Source organism: Bufo gargarizans, chromosome 11 (assembly GCF_014858855.1).
Source record: "Bufo gargarizans isolate SCDJY-AF-19 chromosome 11, ASM1485885v1, whole genome shotgun sequence".
In the NCBI taxonomy this organism is placed as follows: Eukaryota; Metazoa; Chordata; class Amphibia; order Anura; family Bufonidae; genus Bufo; species Bufo gargarizans.
The window spans coordinates 27,004,627-27,023,250 of NC_058090.1; the positions used below are offsets into that span (position 1 = coordinate 27,004,627).

The following is an 18,624-nucleotide window of genomic DNA, read 5'->3' on the forward strand; positions in this document are numbered from 1 at the left end:
ACCGCTGCCGAGGGCCAGGGCATAAAATTTAGGGCTCATTCACACAAACGTATTTTCTTTCCGTGTCCGTTCCGTTTTTTTTGCGGAACCATTCATTTCAATGGGTCCGCAAAAAAATATAAAGTTACTCCGTGTGCATTCCGTTTCCGTATGTCTGTATTTCCGTTCCTCAAAAAAATAGAACATGTCCTATTATTATAAGGATGGGACTGTTCTATTAGGGGCCAGCTGTTCTGTTCAGCAAAATACTGAATGCACACGGACGTCATCTGTATTTTTTGCGGACCGCAAAATACATATGGTCGTGTGAACAAGCCCTTTGTCACGGAAGGTGTACAGGAAACAAGACAATGCAAAATGAATATATGACTCACTGGATCCAAAACTAAGGAACAAAAGGGAGACCCCTGCATTAGACCTGGCTCTCTCCCTGTCTGCTCAGCCTATGCAAAAATCCCAATGGTGGATGATCGCATATCCACGTACCTCGACTATATACCACCTGAACACACTACAATAATGAGGGGAGACAACCACCGGCTCCCTACACTAGACACGGAGGGAGTCAGGGTCACCTGGGATCCAGCAAACAGAAAATCACAAATAAATGTACAACACTTAACTTGTAGAAGGCTGGAAAATAGGATCAGCATGCACACACACTCCAGGAAGCTGTATAAGCCGCACACTAATGCATTATGGGGAGGAATTTAAAGGGATGCAATCAGTCCAACTACATGACAGCTGAGAGAGGCTAACGAGATGAGGAACTGAAATTCAAAACAAAGAAAACTCAAGGAGGAGGTTCTGAAAGGCTTCTGTCAGAGCTTCTCAGCTGTCTGGTTGTGACACCCTTACACCTGGAAAAAGGGCGTAAAAGAGGAGTGCAAACTACTCCACTCAGGGTTTGGAGTAGTTTTCCCTCCAGTCGCACAGACTGCCGGCACCTTGTCATAAATTAGGCGCTTGTTCTGGCAGTGCCGGGGCTATCATAGACTATTTTGTTGCAAACACATTTTTTGCGCCGCTTTCAAGACTTGGGAGTGTGGAAGGAGTGGTGCATGGGGGCGTGGAGTGGGCCCGAAAAATTTACCAACAGGCATAACTATGTCTAACTAGGCCTCCTCCACCAGCACAAAGGGGAAACAAAGACAGTCCTAAAAAGCCGTTCTTTGTGAATGACCCCCAATGAATCTATTGGATGACGTACAGCGGCTTTTTGGCACTGAATCCATGACAAGTTCTACCTGCACAAATAATACGAGCTGACGGCGCAGCTGACCACATACGGCCAAGCCATGCCCACCTGCAGCAGACAATGGCCACATAATTTTAACGAAAAATTGTGCGGTCACAGGTTGTCACAGGTAGGTGCTGCTTAGCCTCAAGAGGCCAGGGGCGCCATCGATCCAAACCCTAAGCGCAGGCATGTCCAAACTGCGGCCCTCCAGCTGTTGCAAAACTACAACTCCCAGCATGCCTGGGAAGCTTACAGCTATTAGGGCATGCTGGGAGTTGTAGTTTTGCAACAGCTGGAGGGCCGCAGTTTGGACATGCCTGCCCTAAGGCCTCCTTCAGATGGACCATAGAAAACTCATACATGGACAAGCTTAAAACAGACTGTAAACCATAGTGTGCACCTGCCGTCCGTTTTTTTGCAGGCCCATTCCAGAGCGTTTATGTCAGGTGTAGCTGTACTCGCAGCCAATCATAAGCAGACTTTACACTGACTTCTTCACTGTTCTAGATACCAGAGTCTGTTCGTTGAGTACACGCAGAAGAAATCTCAGAAACATTTCAAGGCTATTACTATTGACAATATCAACTGCAGCTGGGCATTCAGGTGAGTACCATCTGCCACATTTTGTGAGTTTTATGCCCATAGCTGGTGGATGGACGAGCCCGCGGGAAACTGCAACCAAATTATTCATTTTTGACAGGAACTTTCTTGAAGACATAGATCTAAGATTAGAAAGGAGAATGAAGGAAAATCTCATCTCAGTCCTTCAGGAGTTTGAAGCTGTTGGATACGATGCACTTTTGCAGAATATGTTTGAGGAGCTGAAAGTAAGTATTCGCTGACGTGTGCAAAACGGGTCCGAAGGTGCAACTTACTATGGGACGCAATAGAAATGGGGAGCAGGGAAACGGAGCTGTCAAAACACATGTTATACTAAGGGCTCATTCAGACGACTGTATTAATGGGTCCACATCGGTACCGCAATTTTACGGAGCGGGAGCGCACCCATTCATTTCAATGGGGACGCAAAAGATGCAGACAGCACACCATGTGCTGTCCGCATCCGTAGTTCCGTTTCGCAGACCCGCAAGAAAGATAGAGCAAGTCCTATCTACACTGTGTTTGGCAGTGGAGCGAGATGGGGGAGGAGCAGGGGAGTCAGGGGTCGGAACTCTGTCCCTGGCAAATTTATTAACACACCTAGAAACAGGCGTTACGCTGGGTTCAGACCTGAGCGTTCGGGATGTCGCGCTCTGTATGCGCGATTGTACCGGCGTTTGCAATCGCGCATACAGAGACAAGCGAACGCCCATTGTCGCGCGTTCCCGGAAGTCTATGTACGGGAACGCACGACAAGACGCCCCAAAGAAGCTCCTGTACTTCTTGGGGTGTCAGGCGTTTTACAACGCGATCGTAGGCGCTGTAAAACGCTCAGGTGAGAACCATTCCCATAGGGAATCATTGGTTCTTGCCTGTTGAGCGTTTTACAGCGCGTAGGAACGCGCTGTAAAACGCTCAAGTCTGAACCCAGCCTAAAAGTTGCTGATAAACTACGCCAGTCAGAGGCCGGAGTCAGATTGTCAAAGATGTGCCTAATGTCACCTCATCACAAATTAGATGAATCTTACGGAAGTGCAATGGGTAAACTAAGACCATTTTAAAAAGCTGATCTTTGTAAATGTGCCCCATCATTTTCTTTTATCTTTTTAGTCTCGTTTTAGGAAATTGTGCCATGGAAATAACCGGAAAGACTACTTTTCAGATATTATGCAATATGTAAAATCATATGTTACTTCTCTCAAGACCCTCTGTCAGCCGTGTTTCCAGGTAGGAGTCCTTTTGCTGTAGACCAATATTCATGAGAAATTGGGAAATTATGCAGAATAAAATGGCTATGACTTCTCATGACTACGACTTTTCTTTTTCACAAAACATGCATTTAGGAGGAATATTTCTGATGGCGTGTTTAAGCTTGTGCAGGTAAAACAGGCAGAAATCATGACCTGAACCAGTACAAGCCATGCACCCATAAATCGCATGGCAAAACTGCAGCAGATGCAGGTTATAGAACCTAGATATTTCAATCAAAAATGTAAGGAGGGTCACATCACTGGGAGTATGGGGGTACGTACCGCAGAGACACATTTTGATCTTTACTATGGAGCCTCCTCCTTATGTAAACCATTAACTGGGAATCAAGGATCTCCCACCATTAGGTTATGGCCACATGTGGCATAAATACTGCAGATTTTCTGAGCCATGGTGGGGACCAGGTATGAGAGGGAAGCCATGGTGGAGATCAAAAATGAGTGGGGGAGCCATGTTGAGGACAAGAGATGAGAGGGGAAGCCATGTTGAGGACAAGAGATGAGAGGGGGGCCATACTGGGAACTAGGGATATGAGGGGAGCCATTTTGGGGACTAGGAACAAGAAGAAGATCCATACTGAGGACTAGGAATGAGAGGACAGCCATGGTAGGGACCAGAAATGAGAGGGAGAGCCACAGTGGGGACTGGGAACGAGAGTGGGAGACATGTTAAGGACAAAGTATGACAGGGAAGCCATGTTGGGTAGTAGGAATGAGAGGAGAGCCATGGTGGGTACTAGGGATGAGAGGAGAGCCATGGTGAGGACAAAGGATGACAGGGGGGCCATGTTGGGTACTAGGAATGTGAAGGGAACCATGTTGGGCATGGGCACTAGGGATGAGAGGAGAGCCATGGTGGGGACTAGGAGTATGATGGGCACCATGCTTCAGACCAGGAACCAGAGGAGAGGCTGGGGATCAGTAATGAGCCATACCGGGAAAATCTGCAGGGTCTGCAGTAGCAGCGAAATGGATGATATTTTCCCAAACCTTATCTACCCACTCTGGAGACTGTCTACACCAGAATCAGCACATAACTTGAGATGCAGTGCAGATTTTTCAATCCGATGGATAATCTGCAGCACTTCTGCACCCAAATCTGCACGATTTGGTATGGATTTTGCCTTTGCCTTTCGTTACATAGATGAAGATGACATGAACTAGCAGGGGCAAGTGGAGATACTTTGAAACAAGTCCCCAATCTTGCAATTACATATTTTCAAGACAACCCAGTACTACAGTGATTCCATAGTCCCTCTGCCTTACCTTCTTTTCTGTTTAGGTTATGATTGGGAAGATTCATTATCAAGTGGTCTTAGAATACATCACCCGACTTATGGAGAAACCTGTGCGATTTGAAGACCCTATTCAACTCGGAACCATAGCAAACCAGATGGTTGTAAACGCAAACCGCATCTGCAGCTTCTTTTCAAGCCAGGTAACTGGTACATTTACATGGATAACACTGATAACATAAGGTCATAAGTAGAAGGCTGCATGCTCATTAGTAGCTATCCTCAATGTCATGCAGCTGCTGCAAGAGCAAATGCAATTCTGTCATGCGTCAATGGAGTATACAGTGAGGATTAGAAGTATTTGAACACCCTGCGATTTTGCAAGTTCTCCCAATTAGAAATCATGGAGGAGTCTGAAATTCACATTGTAAGTGCACTCCCACTCTGAGAGACAGAATTAAAAAAAGAAATTCAGGAAATCACATTGTATGATTTTTAAAGAATGTATTTGTCTTGCACTGCTGAACATAAGTATTTGAACACCTGAGAAACAGCAAGAATTCTTGCTCTCAAAGACCTGTTACTGTGCCTTTAAAAAGTCCACCTCTACTCCACTCATTAATCTAATTTAGTAGCACCTGTCTGAGCTCTTTAAAGACCACTGTCCACCCCACAGTCAGTCAGACGCCAACTACTACCATGGGCAAGACCAAAGAGCTGTCAAGACACCACAGACACAATTGTGGACCTCCACAAGGCTGGAAAGGGCTACGGGGCAATTGCCAAGCAGCTTGGTGAAAATAGATCAACTGTTGGAGCAATTGTTAGAAAATGGAAGAGGCTAAAGACGACTGTCAGTCTCCCTCGGACTGGGGCTCCATGCAAGATCTCACCTCGTGGGGCATCACTGATGATAAGGTAGGTGAGGAATCAGCCCAGAACTACAAGGGAGGAGCTGGTCAATGACATGAAGAGAGCTAAGACCACAGTTTCAAAGGTCAATGTCGGTAGAACACTACGCCGTCATGGTTTCAAATCATGCATTGCATGGAAGGTTCCCCTGCTCAAGTCATCACATGTCCAGGCCAGTCTGAAGTTTGCCAATGACCATCCGGATGACCCATAGGAGGCATGGGAGAAAGTCATGTGGTCAGATGAGACCAAGGTAGAACTTTTTGGTCTAAACTTCACTTGTCGTGCTTGGAGGAAAAAGAAGGATGAGTTGCATCCCAAGAACACCATACCTACTGTGAAGCATGGGGGTGGTAACATCATGCTTTGGGGGTGCTTTTCTGCGAAGGGGACAGGATGACTGCACTGTATTAAGGAGAGGATGAATGGGGCCATTTATTGTGAGATTTTGAGCAACAACCTCCTTCCCTCAGTCAGAGCATTGAAGATGGGTCGTGGCTGGGTCTTCCAACATGACAATGAACCGAGGCACACAGCCAGGATAACCAAGGAGTGGCTCAGTAAGAAGCATATCAAGGGTCTGGAGTGGCCTAGCCAGTCTCCAGACCTAAATCCAATAGAACATCTTTGGAGGGAGCTGAAACTCAGTGTCGCTTAGCGACAGCCCTGAAACCTGACAGATCTAGAGGAGATCTGTGTGGAGGAGTCGGCCAAAATCCCTGCTGCAGTGTGTGCAAACCTGGTCTAGAAATACAGGAAACGTCTGACCTCTGGAATTGCAAACAAAGGCTTCTGTACCAAATATTAACACTGATTTTCTCAGGTGTTTGAATACTTGTGTTCAGCAGTGCAAGACAAATACATTCTTTCAAAGTCATACAATGTGATTTCCTGATTTATTTATTTTTATTCTGTCTTTCAGAGTGGGAATGCACCTACAATGGGAATTTCAGACCCCTCCATGATTTGTGGGAGAACTTGCAAAATCGCAGGGTGTTCAAATACTTCTGTTCCTTACTGTATACACCTTAAAGGGGATCTGCACTTTGTTTAAACTGATGATCTATCCTCTGGATAGATCATTAGCTTCTGATCGGCGGGGGTCTGACACCCGGGGCCCCCGCCGATCAGCTGTTTGAGAAGACAGCTGCGCTCCAGCAGCGCCGCAGCCTTCTCACTGTTTACAGCTGGCCGAGTGACGTCACGATGTGTATCAACTAGCCTGGGCGGGGCTAAGTTCCATTCAAGTGAACAGAGCTTAGCCGCGCCCAGGCCAGTTGATACTAGTCGTGACGTCACTGGGCCTGCGGCAAACACTGGGCCTGCTGGAGCGCCGCTGCCTTCTCAAACAGCTGATCAGCGGGGGTCCTGGGTGTCAGACCCCCGCCGATCAGATGCTGATGATCTATCCAGAGGATAGACCATCAGTTTAAACAAACTGCAGAACCCAATTAAGTATCCAGTTATGCTGTTAGGCTGTTCTGCAACACACACTTGATGACATGTGTAGTCACATTGCTTCCTGGCATAATACTCCTTAAACATTACCCTTTTAGTCAGATGCTGCGCTGCTACAAGACAGCGTCTTGTTATCCAATTAGTAATACCGCCGTTTGGTCCCTTGTAACTAGTAGGAGTGTTTTGACACGCCACGTGCGATTGCTCCAGAAAGTGGGCAGGCGGGAGGGGCGGGGCTGCACAGCGGCTTAGCCGCGCCTCTAGCCCTTCCATTGGCCGTTCCAGGGGCTCGATCCTGGGGAGGGGAGAGACCTCCCCCTCATAACCGGCGTGTTTTTGCGGCCGCGTTCGGCCATTCTAAAGCTGTTGCCGCAGCCTCAGGACGTGAGTGTGGCGGCTTCTATGTTTTTTGTTTACCCCCATTTACACTTTGCTCCTGACGAGCCAGAGATGGTGAAACGCGTCGAGCAGAGAGTGGGGACAAACCAAGAAACACAGACAGCCTAGTCATTCCCCGTTGATTCGTGCTCACATCGCAGTAGCTGTGTGCGCGTGCCCAGTAATGCTACAGTGGGCACGTGCGTTCATTTACAATCAACTAACTGCTGAGTGTGGGCAGATGTTTATCAACGGGTGTGTTAGACCCAGGGCAATAGGTCCATTTAGGTTACTAAGTTGCCGGGCAATTGACTAATGGCACAAATGCCGCACATACCATTGTGAGACGCCCAGGGGCGTAGCTAAAGGCTCATGGGCCCTGGTGCGAGAGTTCAGCTTGGGCCCCCCTTCCCTCAGTGCTTTATGGCCAGGGGCCGGAAAGCACATTGCCTTCATGCTGCCTAAGGCAAACATTGAAACGGCACCCCCCTGTCCAAATTCCTGACCTAACCCCTTTCCCTCCAGCCAGAGGTGTAACTTGACCAGCATGCACTTTCTATAATACTGGTGTCTTTTTATGTGGCACAAGGGTCTTTGGGCCCCCTCAGGCTCCTGGGCCCGGTAGCGACTGCTACCTCTGCACCCCCTATAGCTACGCCCCTGGAGACGCCTGTTGTAGTTAGCACAGGGGCAGTCATATACTGCTTGGGACTATATCAGGGTTAGGGTGCTGGTTATTGCACTCCTGTTAGAGTAGTCACACTCACGTGGTTTTCATAGTGGATTCGTGTCCACACCATTGCGACTGTACACGCGGTGTTACGTGTGCTCCAAGCAGACCAGCTGGCTGCTTGGGAGTTTGTCGCTTGAGGTGGTGTGGACAGATGTTTATCTACTAGGAGGGTTTTAATTTAGGTAGAGTGTATCCTTCCCGTTCAATTTTTTAGAGTGTCCTAATAAAGATTGCTTTTTTTTAGCTTATTCCTTATAACGTTCCTTTCGTCAGTGATTGGTCAGGTATAAGACGTCCTCCATGGGCAAAAATGTAATTATCGGTCTTACAAAAATCGAGCATTTCAGTATTTACCACTTATGTTCTCTTTTTATTTAAAGGGATCACAAGAAACATGGTTACATCCTTTGCTTAAAAAACTTGCAGAAATCATAAAACTTGAGGACCCGCAAGAAATCGTACATAACATTTCTGAATTAGCCAAGGAGTACACAGACATAAGGTAAGAAGAAAGATATTTTCTTGAGCAATTTCTGCAAATCCCAGTGTCACATTATAGAGGAGTCTTAACGATTTCTTTTTACCAAGGTCTGATTAATAACAGAGGCTGAGGTGGGAAATGGCGGGGGATGATTGTTGCCTGGTTTCCTCTTCTCCACTGCCCACACAATGCTGATCCAGATGTGGTTACCATTGGTATTACTGCATTAAAGGGGTTTCCCGAGTCTTCTATCAGGACAGGTCACCAATATGTGATCGTTGGGGGTCTGACTCCCGGAGAGCTCCTGACAATCAGCTATTGGAAGAGGCAAGTGACGTCACGTTCATCGGTCACGTGGCCTAGTTGCAGCTCAGTGTTGGGGGTGCCGGGATTTGAACCTCCACCGATGAGATATTGAAAACTTATCCTGAGAACCAGAAAACCCCTTTAATATCATATACAGTATGCAGCGCAATATTTTTTCTTTCCCCAAGGTTCACAGCAACCAGGAACAGTGTTACCGTACTGCACTTTTGGAGGGCGGGGTAGAGATGGATAAATAATACCCAATGGTGAATGCCAATAGATCAGGCCCTCCAGCTGTTGCAAAGCTACAACTCCCAGCATGCCTAGACTGCCTACAGCTATCAGCCTATAGCAGGGCATGTTGGGAGTTGTAGTTTTACAACAGCTGGAGAGCCACAGGTTGGCCATCCCTGCAATAAATTCCTCCCCACCCTTCCATATTACTATCGTATCGGACACTATTGAGATTTTCCAGCTGAACATAGAATTCACCAACTATTCTGCTAAACTGTATTATGGCTCAATGCAACCTGGACCCCCCCCCCCATAGGAGTCTATAAATGCTACTGTCAGTGGTGTACCTTTAATAGAGGCAGATCATGCAACTGCTTTGGAGCCCGAGTGGAAGGATGCAAGCTGAATTTCTTCTTCTGTTCTGTTTTCAAGCAGCCACCACTAGGGGGAGCTCAGTGCAAACAGATGATTACAGCTTCCATTGCAGAGAATGGTAACTGTATAAACTCCTGTGCACTGAGCTCCCCCTAATGGAAGCTGCAGGCAGACCGCATTGTAATATGTGAAGTGAAGCAGGAGATTTATTAAAAATGTTTCTGCTTACTGAAAAAGATTGTAAATTAATCAGAAATCTGGGCGTTTGCGTTCTGCATTGCATTGGCGCGTTTGATGCACGCGTACTGGGAATTGGTGGTGCACGAGGGCCCATACTAAGCTTTGCTATGGGGCCCTATGTGATCTGTGTATGCTGCTGCCTACTGTGTTCTGTACACCGCTAATGTTACACTACAGGGATGGAGGTGGTATGTCCGTAATAATGCACGGCTCATGGAGTGCCTATGCTCTGTGATACGGAGCTGCAGGGACTGTGTTATTCCACGTAGTCCCTGTGCATATATGTATGAGGCCGTAGGGAACTCTTGTTGCTCGTGGTTCAGGTCTGGGGTATTTTGTTCCTTCAGAACAGAACCATTTTTAGTGCATTAACAGTTCCAACTTTTTGGGATAATATTTGCTATTTTTATATGTTTATTTTCTTTTCTTTTTTTTAATTTCTTAAAAATTTATTTTAGCCAAACTCCAGAAAAGACCTAATTTATGGACCAGGTTTTCTGGTGATCATGTGATCAGTCACATGACCGACAGGAGCGGGAATGAGTGTATGGGAGAACAGAAAATCAGAAGCAGTGAGCATAGTTCCTGTCCCATACTTAAAGGGGTTATCCAATAAATAATACTGATGACCTATTTATAGGGTGGGTCATCAATATCACATCAGTGGGGGTCCGAGCCCCGGCACCCCCACTGATCAGCTGTTGCCAGAAGCTGAGGTGCTCAGGTGAGCGTGGCGGCCCCCCGGGCGATTACCAAGCACAGTGACTTACATTGCATAGTGGCTATTCTTGGTATCGCAGCTCAGTCCCATTGACTTGAATGGGGTTGAGCTGCAACTAGGCCATGTGATCGATAAACGTGATGTCACATGGCCTAGGAAGAGACAGTGGCGCTCACGGAGGGGAAGCTTTTAATCATCAGCAGGACTCTCACTGTCTCTCCCAGGAGTCCTGTCAGGAAACAGGTTAAAATGCAAACTGCTGGATTTAAATTGTGAAAAAAATTAAAAATAAAATCTCATACAGGTATTTCTCTTTCTGCAGGAGCGAACACATCATCGCCATCTTGCACATTAAAGGAAACCTCGACATACCTAAAGCAGAATCAGTTCTGAAAAAAATTAAATACAGAATAAGGGGGCCTAACAGCGCCAACCGCACGCCTTTGTTTTCCTTGATTAAGCCATTTCCCCCTGAATGGCTGTTGTGTAGTATTAGAAGAGAGAGGGGCGATGGTTTATGCGATTGCCTTTATGAGCTCTACATGACCATGAAATTCATTCGCAACATGCTCATCGATCGTTGGTGCAAAAGTATTAACGTGGATACTCCCCCTAAATACTATCCTCACAAACCAAGTTTTAGGATCTCTACCGTGCAAGCTCGTAGAATGGCGCAAGCAATGGAGATGGGCATGCTTGTGTGTCACAATTAGTCTGTGTGCCCGCATTTGCTTCTAATGCCTGTCGCTGTATCTGTCCATTCTGTCGATGTCCTGTGTTATTGGTGCTGTGGGGGCAGGCTGAAGGCAGAGGAGTCACAAGGAGGCGTTCTGAGAATTTTATTTTTTTAAATTTTTTTTAATATTTTTTAAATTTCTTTTAAATATTTAAATTAACCATGTCTGGCCTTTTTTTTTTATTCTGTATTCTTTTTATATTTTAAGTGACCATGTCTGGATTGTTTTATTCTGTATTTTTTTTTAAGTAACAATGTTTTTTTTTTAATCTGCATTTTTTTTTTTTTTACGTAATCATGTCTTTTATTCTGTATTTTCATATTTTAAGTAACCATATTTTGCCTTTTTTTAACTCTGTAATTTTTATATATAATAATTTTAAGTAATCATGTCTGTTTTTCTTTTTTTTATTCAGTTATTTTTTTTATATGCTTTAAAAATAGGCTTATTTGTTTTATTGGCCCCCTTGTATAACCGAGTCTCCTTATTATAATATAAGGTGCCAAAATATACGGGGCCAACAGCGGACGAACGGGTGTTCTGTAGAAAAAAAAAAGCACCATGGCATCAGTGGGGGCCGTCCAATAAGGTAGGTAGGATAATAATTAGACTAGAGCTAGCCTGAAGAAAGGTCCTCTTTAATTCCGCTCTACCACGCATATGGGGAAGTCAGGAGGAACAGCTGTCTGCTGAAAGACTGCTCCATGGACAACTGTCTTGCCTCTAGAGGAGAACACAGCGCCTCCTGGAGGCACCACAAGGCAAGACACACAGTGACTACCACTTCGTAATACACGGCTGTAGGGCTCAGAGTGTCAGCATGCGCTACTGCTTGACTGTGCGGTAAGAGTAGTTAGATTGCGGCATGTATTTTTGTACACATTATATTACATGACCACGCCAAGAGAATAATAAAATAAAAAAATTTGCACCTTCAAACCCTGGTCCTTCAGTCTTTATTATTTGTGTGGATGTGTATACAGTCCAAAGTAATACAACAGCACTCACCTGCTCACCGTCTGGGAAGCAGGATTTCATTTTTTTTTTGATGGTTACAGTCGTATGAAAAAGTTTGGGCACCCCTCATGAAATTACACATTCTATCGGGTTCCTGGGCACTTCTGCAAATCCACAAATAAATATTTAAAAAAACAACCACAAAATAATAGTTTTATCTCTTAAGGCCACAAGTCGAGCCATTGCAATATACAATATTTCTCTTTCTGTACATTAAATATAAAATAATTTATACATTCAGTCGTTTGCTTCAGGTTTCAGACAGACTAACATGGGCAGCACATGAAATACTTCAATTTACTCTTATCCACTTGGATACTGTCAAAGTAGCAGAGCATGTGTTGGTGGCGGTCCATCTCTCTGTTGCGTATGTAATATAAAAGATCTTCCTTTTCTTTGCTGCTGAGGTTCCCTTTAATATTCAAGATGGCATTAAGATGTTCCTCCCTTTAAAGCAAAAGGAATGCAAAGTCAATGTAGTAGATACAAACATGCCACTATTACCTTAAAGGGGTTCTCCGGGAATTAATAAAATGAAAATACGTAATTACTTTATTATAAATATATTCCAAAATACCTTACATTAGTTGTAATGGCTCGTTTTGTCTGGGGAGCAATCATTAGGAGAAATAAAATGGCCGCCGTCCTATTAGTAAACACAAAACCTGTCCTAATCAAACAGGAGGACAAGTTACTTCACAACACTGAGCTAAAGAGTCCCCTCAGCCTCCTCTCTGCTCTACTTGTCAGGGATTATGATCCTGAATACAGTTTAATATGATCAGCTGAATTTCTGTAGGAATGGAGTTCATGAGGAGACATGAAGGACAGAGAGGAGGTGGGGATGTGGCTGTGTCCTGCTATGTGATTAGGACAGATTTTGTGTGTACTAGTAGGATGGTGGCCATCAGGGACGTAGCCAAAAGCTCATGGGCCCTGGTGCAAGAGTTCAGCTTGGGCCCCGGTCCCTCAGTGCTTGTTGGCAAGGGGCAGGGGAGCACATTGCCTTCCTGCTGCCTGAGACAAACATTGAAAGGGCACCCCCTCATGCCAAATTCTTAACCTAACCCCTTCCCTCCAGCCAGAGGTGTAAATTGACCAGTATGCACTTTCTATAATGCCAGTGTCTTATGTGGCACAAGGGTCTTTGGGCCCCCTCAGGCTCCTGGGCCAGGTAGCGACTGCTACCTCTGCACCCCCTATAGCTACGCCCCTGGTGGCCATTTTGTTTCTCCTAATAATTGCTCCCCAGTTTTAAATAGCAGAGACCCGTGGCACATGTATGCGATCAGCCATAAGGCTGATCGCATACATTTTACCCTTAAGATGCCGTGGTCAACTGTGACCACGGCATCTGATCAGACCAGAAGCGGAAGTCGCGCGCTTCTGGTCCGGTAACAGCGTTTCCCGGCTAAAATCGGGGAACCTGTTACTTGTCTGAAATACACCGAATCCTCAAGCAGGCTTTGGTGCCTTTTTCAGGAATATACCAATACAGGCCACTAGGTATTGTAAAACGTTATTGTTATTATTGTTAGTATTGTTAAACGATGGCTATATAGCCATCAATCAACACTATGGGCAATCGAATGATTGCCAGTTGTCACCCAAGGTGACTTAAAAAAAAGTAAAAAGTTTTTACAAAAAAAAAAAATCTAATCACCACTCTTTCCTTAAAAAAAAGAATACTTAACCAATAAAAAAAAGAAATTACATCATGGGCTTCGCCGCGTGCGTAAATGCCTATACAATTAAAATATAACAATATTACTGGCATACGGAAAATTGCGTAACGGGAAAAAAAAAACTGCCAATTTGCCATTTTTTGTCACTTATTTAATAGTCGCACACACTCAAAAAAGTTACAGGGGTCATAATATGGTTAAAAAATTATAATTTTTTCCTCAAAAAGGTTTTAATTTTTTTCAGTATTAAAACGCAAGAGAAATTATACAAGTGTGGTATCGTTGTAACCGTACTGACCTGGAGAATTAAGATAACAGGTCAATTTTACCGCATACTGTACAGTGTAAAAAAAAAACAACTTTCAGAATTACGTTTTTTTCCAATTCTGCCCCATTTGGAATTTTGTTTCCGCTTCCTACTTCATGGTATGCAACCGTAAAGGGTGCCATTAGAAAGTACAACTTGTCCCGCAAAAAATAAGCCCTCATAAGGCTATGTACATGGAAAAATAAAAAGTTAGGACTATGGGAAGGTGGGGAGTGAAAAACTAAAAAGCAAAAAAAGGAAAATCCCAGGGTCCTCAATGGGGTTGTCCCATTAAGACAACATATCCTCTATCCACAGGATAAGAGTCTGAGTATTGGGGGCCTAATGGTTGGGGGCTAGTGATACATGTCCGCGGCTCCATTCAACCCTATGCCGGAGATCGAGTAGAAGCGCTCAGATATCTCTGCAGCTCCATAGAGCTGAATGGAGCGAAAGGAGATGGGATAAGTTATCTTAATGGGACAACCCTTTTTTGATGAAATCAGACAGGGAGACACCAAGAAGCACGCTTCATAATTTTTTTTTTAAACACATGCCCCAAGGATTTTCTGGGACTGTAAAATTGATGGTGTACCCCTAGGATAGGCCAGCAACATCTGATCATGGGGGTCCAAAACTCGATACCTTTGCTGATCAGTTGAATGAAGGGTTCACTTCATTGTTTACAAAGTTACAGTGCCATACATAAAGCTGTGGTGGTGCTTGGTACTGCAGCTCTATCCCATTGCCACTGCCCCCTATATTAGTTCCAGCTATGATGCCCCCTTATATTCGTTCTAACCACAAACCTTTATATTAATCCTGGCCACAGTGCCCCTATCTCTTACCAGGTCACTTTTATCACCCCAGTGGAGGTTCATGATTACAGTAATACAGTGGCATAACTAGAAATGACTGGGCCGCACCGCAAATTATTGAATGGGCCCCCCACCCCCAGCAACTTCTTTGCACCCCCCTATTCCTATGCAACCCCCTCTGTTGTGACTAGTCAGGATCGCTCTCTCAGAACAGGTCCAGCAGCCTCTCCGTCTGTTTCCTACATGTATATACTGTATGTCATTTCACTGTATATACTGTTACTGTATATAATGTCAGTGTATAATACTGTTGAGGGGGCCCTGCCAAAATCTTTTAGTCCTCCTCCTGGGTGGGCCCCAAAGTAGCAGCTACCCCAGCTACCCCTATAGCTAGGACCAGACTGTCATGCATTTTTATAAGTACACAGTCTTATCTGAAGATATTATAGTCTAAATAGCAATGCTCATTGCCTTTAAGTATAGAGACAGACTGAACCAGAGTCTAAAATCTTTCTGTAGGATTGAAATAGGCCAAGATGAGTTCATGCTGAGTTCAGTTTGGGTAAAATGTTTGTAGCGGAAATATTGTGTTGTCTTTTAAAAATTATTGTGCGCAGATGTGGCGTATCTGTTAATACTATAATGGGTCCTACAGACATGTGTCTGTGAGAGATAACCATTTAAATAGCAATGTATTATTTTACTTCCTTACAAGGTCATTAAGGAAGTCATGCCTTATCGGAAACATTTGGTGTGTGAATGTCCCATTCATGTATTCATAATTATATTCTATATATTTATGTGTGGTATATTTAGATTTGCAACATATCTTAACCAATGATTTATACAATGTGTCATTTATGTGTAACAGTGTGTCGAGATATACAGTACAGACCAAAAGTTTGGACACACCTTCTCATTCAAAGAGTTTTCTTTATTTTCATGACTATGAAAATTGTAGATTCACACTGAAGGCATCAAAACTATGAATTAACACATGTGGAATTATATACATAACAAAAAAGTGTGAAACAACTGAAAATATGTCATATTCTAGGTTCTTCAAAGTAGCCACCTTTTGCTTTGATTACTGCTTTGCACACTCTTGGCATTCTCTTGATGAGCTTCAAGAGGTAGTCACCTGAAATGGTCTTCCAACAGTCTTAAAGGAGTTCCCAGAGATGCTTAGCACTTGTTGGCCCTTTTGCCTTCACTCTGCGGTCCAGCTCACCCCAAACCATCTCAATTGGGTTCAGGTCCGGTGACTGTGGAGGCCAGGTCATCTGGCGCAGCACCCCATCACTCTCCTTCATGGTCGAATAGCCCTTACACAGCCTGGAGGTGTGTTTGGGGTCATTGTCCTGTTGAAAAATAAATGATGGTCCAACTAAACGCAAACCGGATGGAATAGCATGCCGCTGCAAGATGCTGTGGTAGCCATGCTGGTTCAGTATGCCTTCAATTTTGAATAAATCCCCAACAGTGTCACCAGCAAAGCACCCCCACACCATCACACCTCCTCCTCCATGCTTCACGGTGGGAACCAGGCATGTAGAGTCCATCCGTTCACCTTTTCTGCGTCGCACAAAGACACGGTGGTTGGAACCAAAGATCTCAAATTTGGACTCATAAGACCAAAGCACAGATTTCCACTGGTCTAATGTCCATTCCTTGTGCTCTTTAGCCCAAACAAGTCTCTTCTGCTTGTTGCCTGTCCTTAGCAGTGGTTTCCTAGCAGATATTCTACCATGAAGGCCTGATTCACACAGTCTCCTCTTAACAGTTGTTCTAGAGATGTGTCTGCTGCTAGAACCCTGTGTGGCATTGACCTGGTCTCTAATCTGAGCTGCTGTTAACCTGCGATTTCCGAGGCTGGTGACTCGGATGAACTTATCCTCCGCAGCAGAGGTGACTCTTGGTCTTCCTTTCCTGGGGCGGTCCGCATGTGAGCCAGTTTCTTTGTAGCGCTTGATGGTTTTTGTGACTGCACTTGGGGACACTTTCAAAGTTTTCCCAATTTTTCGGACTGACTGACCTTAATTTCTTAAAGTAATGATGGCCACTCGTTTTTCTTTACTTAGCTGCTTTTTTCTTGCCATAATACAAATTCTAACAGTCTATTCAGTAGGACTATCAGCTGTGTATCCACCTGACTTCTCCACAACGCAACTGATGGTCCCAACCCCATTTATAAGGCAAAAAATCCCACTTATTAAACCTGACAGGGCACACCTGTGAAGTGAAAACCATTTCAGGTGACTACCTCTTGAAGCTCATCAAGAGAATGCCAAGAGTGTGCAAAGCAGTAATCAAAGCAAAAGTTGGCTACTTTGAAGAACCTAGAATATGACATATTTTCAGTTGTTTCACACTTTTTTGTTATGTATATAATTCCACATGTGTTAATTCATAGTTTTGATGCCTTCAGTGTGAATCTACAATTTTCATAGTCATGAAAATAAAGAAAACTCTTTGAATGAGAAGGTGTGTCCAAACTTTTGGTCTGTACTGTATATTATACCATGTATGTATCATTTAGAATATATATTTTATACCGTGTGTATCTCACTGATTGAATATAGCCTTTTTAAGGTCTAGAAAGTATTGAAGTTGTCTTCCTACTGAATGTTATTAGCCAGCCATGTGGACAAGTTAAATATATGAACCCAGATGCCAAATAAGAAGGCCCATTGTCCCGTTGTCCATTATCATGAATTTAAAAAGACAGTAGAAGATAGTGACTCCAACATGTCTAGATTATGGGTAATTAAAAGTGTCAGGAAGAAACCATTATTACTGATGTATATTGGAGAGGTTAAGAAGGTCATGTGAACGTATTTATTAGGTATTTAGAATTAATGTTTGAAATTGTTATGTGGTACAACAATGCCATCTAGAGGTAGATGGATAATAGTATGTCGTTTTCACCAGTATTTCGGGAGTTAAAATGACATCATTATTATCTACATACAAACACACCCACCTTGTCTGATTGGAGATCCCTAATCTAGAAGGGGATGAGTTCTTAGATAACATGGGATATAAAGTATGCATGTGAGAGGTTAGACAGGACTCTCTCTTCAACTGACAGACCTTCAACTAACAACTTACTTCAACAACTAAAATACAACTACAACACAAGAAAATCTTGCTACAAAGAAACATTGGCACAAAGAAAGTTGCCCATAAGAAGGATTCATCACAAAGAAACTTGGATTAATTTTTGTCTACTGGAAAAGTTTTTGAGAACTGATCACACCCGAAACCCTGTTCATCCTTGACCCGGTAACGTATATTTGTACTCATTGATTGTGGTATTAATAACATATTCCTCTTGGTATATAGTCAAGAGTCCCCATACTGAGGGAACATATAGTGTTAAACACCTTCCTAATGCTAGTTGTCCTCTTAGCAAAGATGCATATTGCTAATGGGAGATTAGACATTATCTGAGTAGAGGAAAAACCCTTGTGGAAATTATATTTCCATAGTACGATTGCCGAGTGGGGTATAATATCATATTAATATCATATATACATATATATATTTTTGATTGGTCATAAGGAGACAGTGGATCAGTTATGCTTCCAGTATTAATCCATGTTTATCCTTTTTATATTCAATTTTGTATGATATATATTTAATTGGTCTTCGAACATTTTTATGCTGGTCAGTACGCAATCGTTGGTTACATCACCATCTAGTGGTGGGTGTTGGTACTGCGTCAATTTGTCTATCCATTTATCTTAAGTCTGTTTTGTATTGGATTTTACTCATTTATAAATAAATTATTACATATATTTTTACATAAATATCTGTCCCTTGTTTCACTGATTGCACAAAACGAATTAAGATTTCTTATCAAAGAACTTAGAGGTG

General features: G+C 43.8%; 2 protein-coding genes across 4 annotated transcripts in view; one reads left to right on the forward strand and one right to left on the reverse strand.

Moving 5' to 3' along the window:
- LOC122922093 (tumor necrosis factor alpha-induced protein 2-like) overlaps positions 1-11,132 on the forward strand; it is a 53,349-nt gene extending 42,217 nt beyond the window's left edge. For both annotated transcript variants that reach the window (XM_044272566.1, XM_044272565.1), the window contains 6 exons: positions 1,748-1,843; positions 1,941-2,067; positions 2,951-3,067; positions 4,391-4,546; positions 8,205-8,326; positions 10,504-11,132. In XM_044272566.1, the coding sequence (XP_044128501.1) occupies positions 1,748-1,843; positions 1,941-2,067; positions 2,951-3,067; positions 4,391-4,546; positions 8,205-8,326; positions 10,504-10,894 (1,009 nt within the window). In that variant the 3' untranslated portion in view covers positions 10,895-11,132. The remainder of the gene's footprint in view (positions 1-1,747; positions 1,844-1,940; positions 2,068-2,950; positions 3,068-4,390; positions 4,547-8,204; positions 8,327-10,503) is intronic.
- Positions 11,133-11,858: 726 nt separating this feature from the next.
- The window catches only part of LOC122922156, a 92,196-nt gene continuing 85,430 nt past the window's right edge, over positions 11,859-18,624 (reverse strand). The window contains exon 11 of one of the 2 annotated variants that reach the window (XM_044272660.1): positions 11,859-12,382. In XM_044272660.1, coding sequence (XP_044128595.1) covers positions 12,202-12,382 — 181 coding nt within the window. In that variant the 3' untranslated portion in view covers positions 11,859-12,201. The remainder of the gene's footprint in view (positions 12,383-18,624) is intronic. The other variant, XR_006387097.1, reaches the window with a different exon arrangement.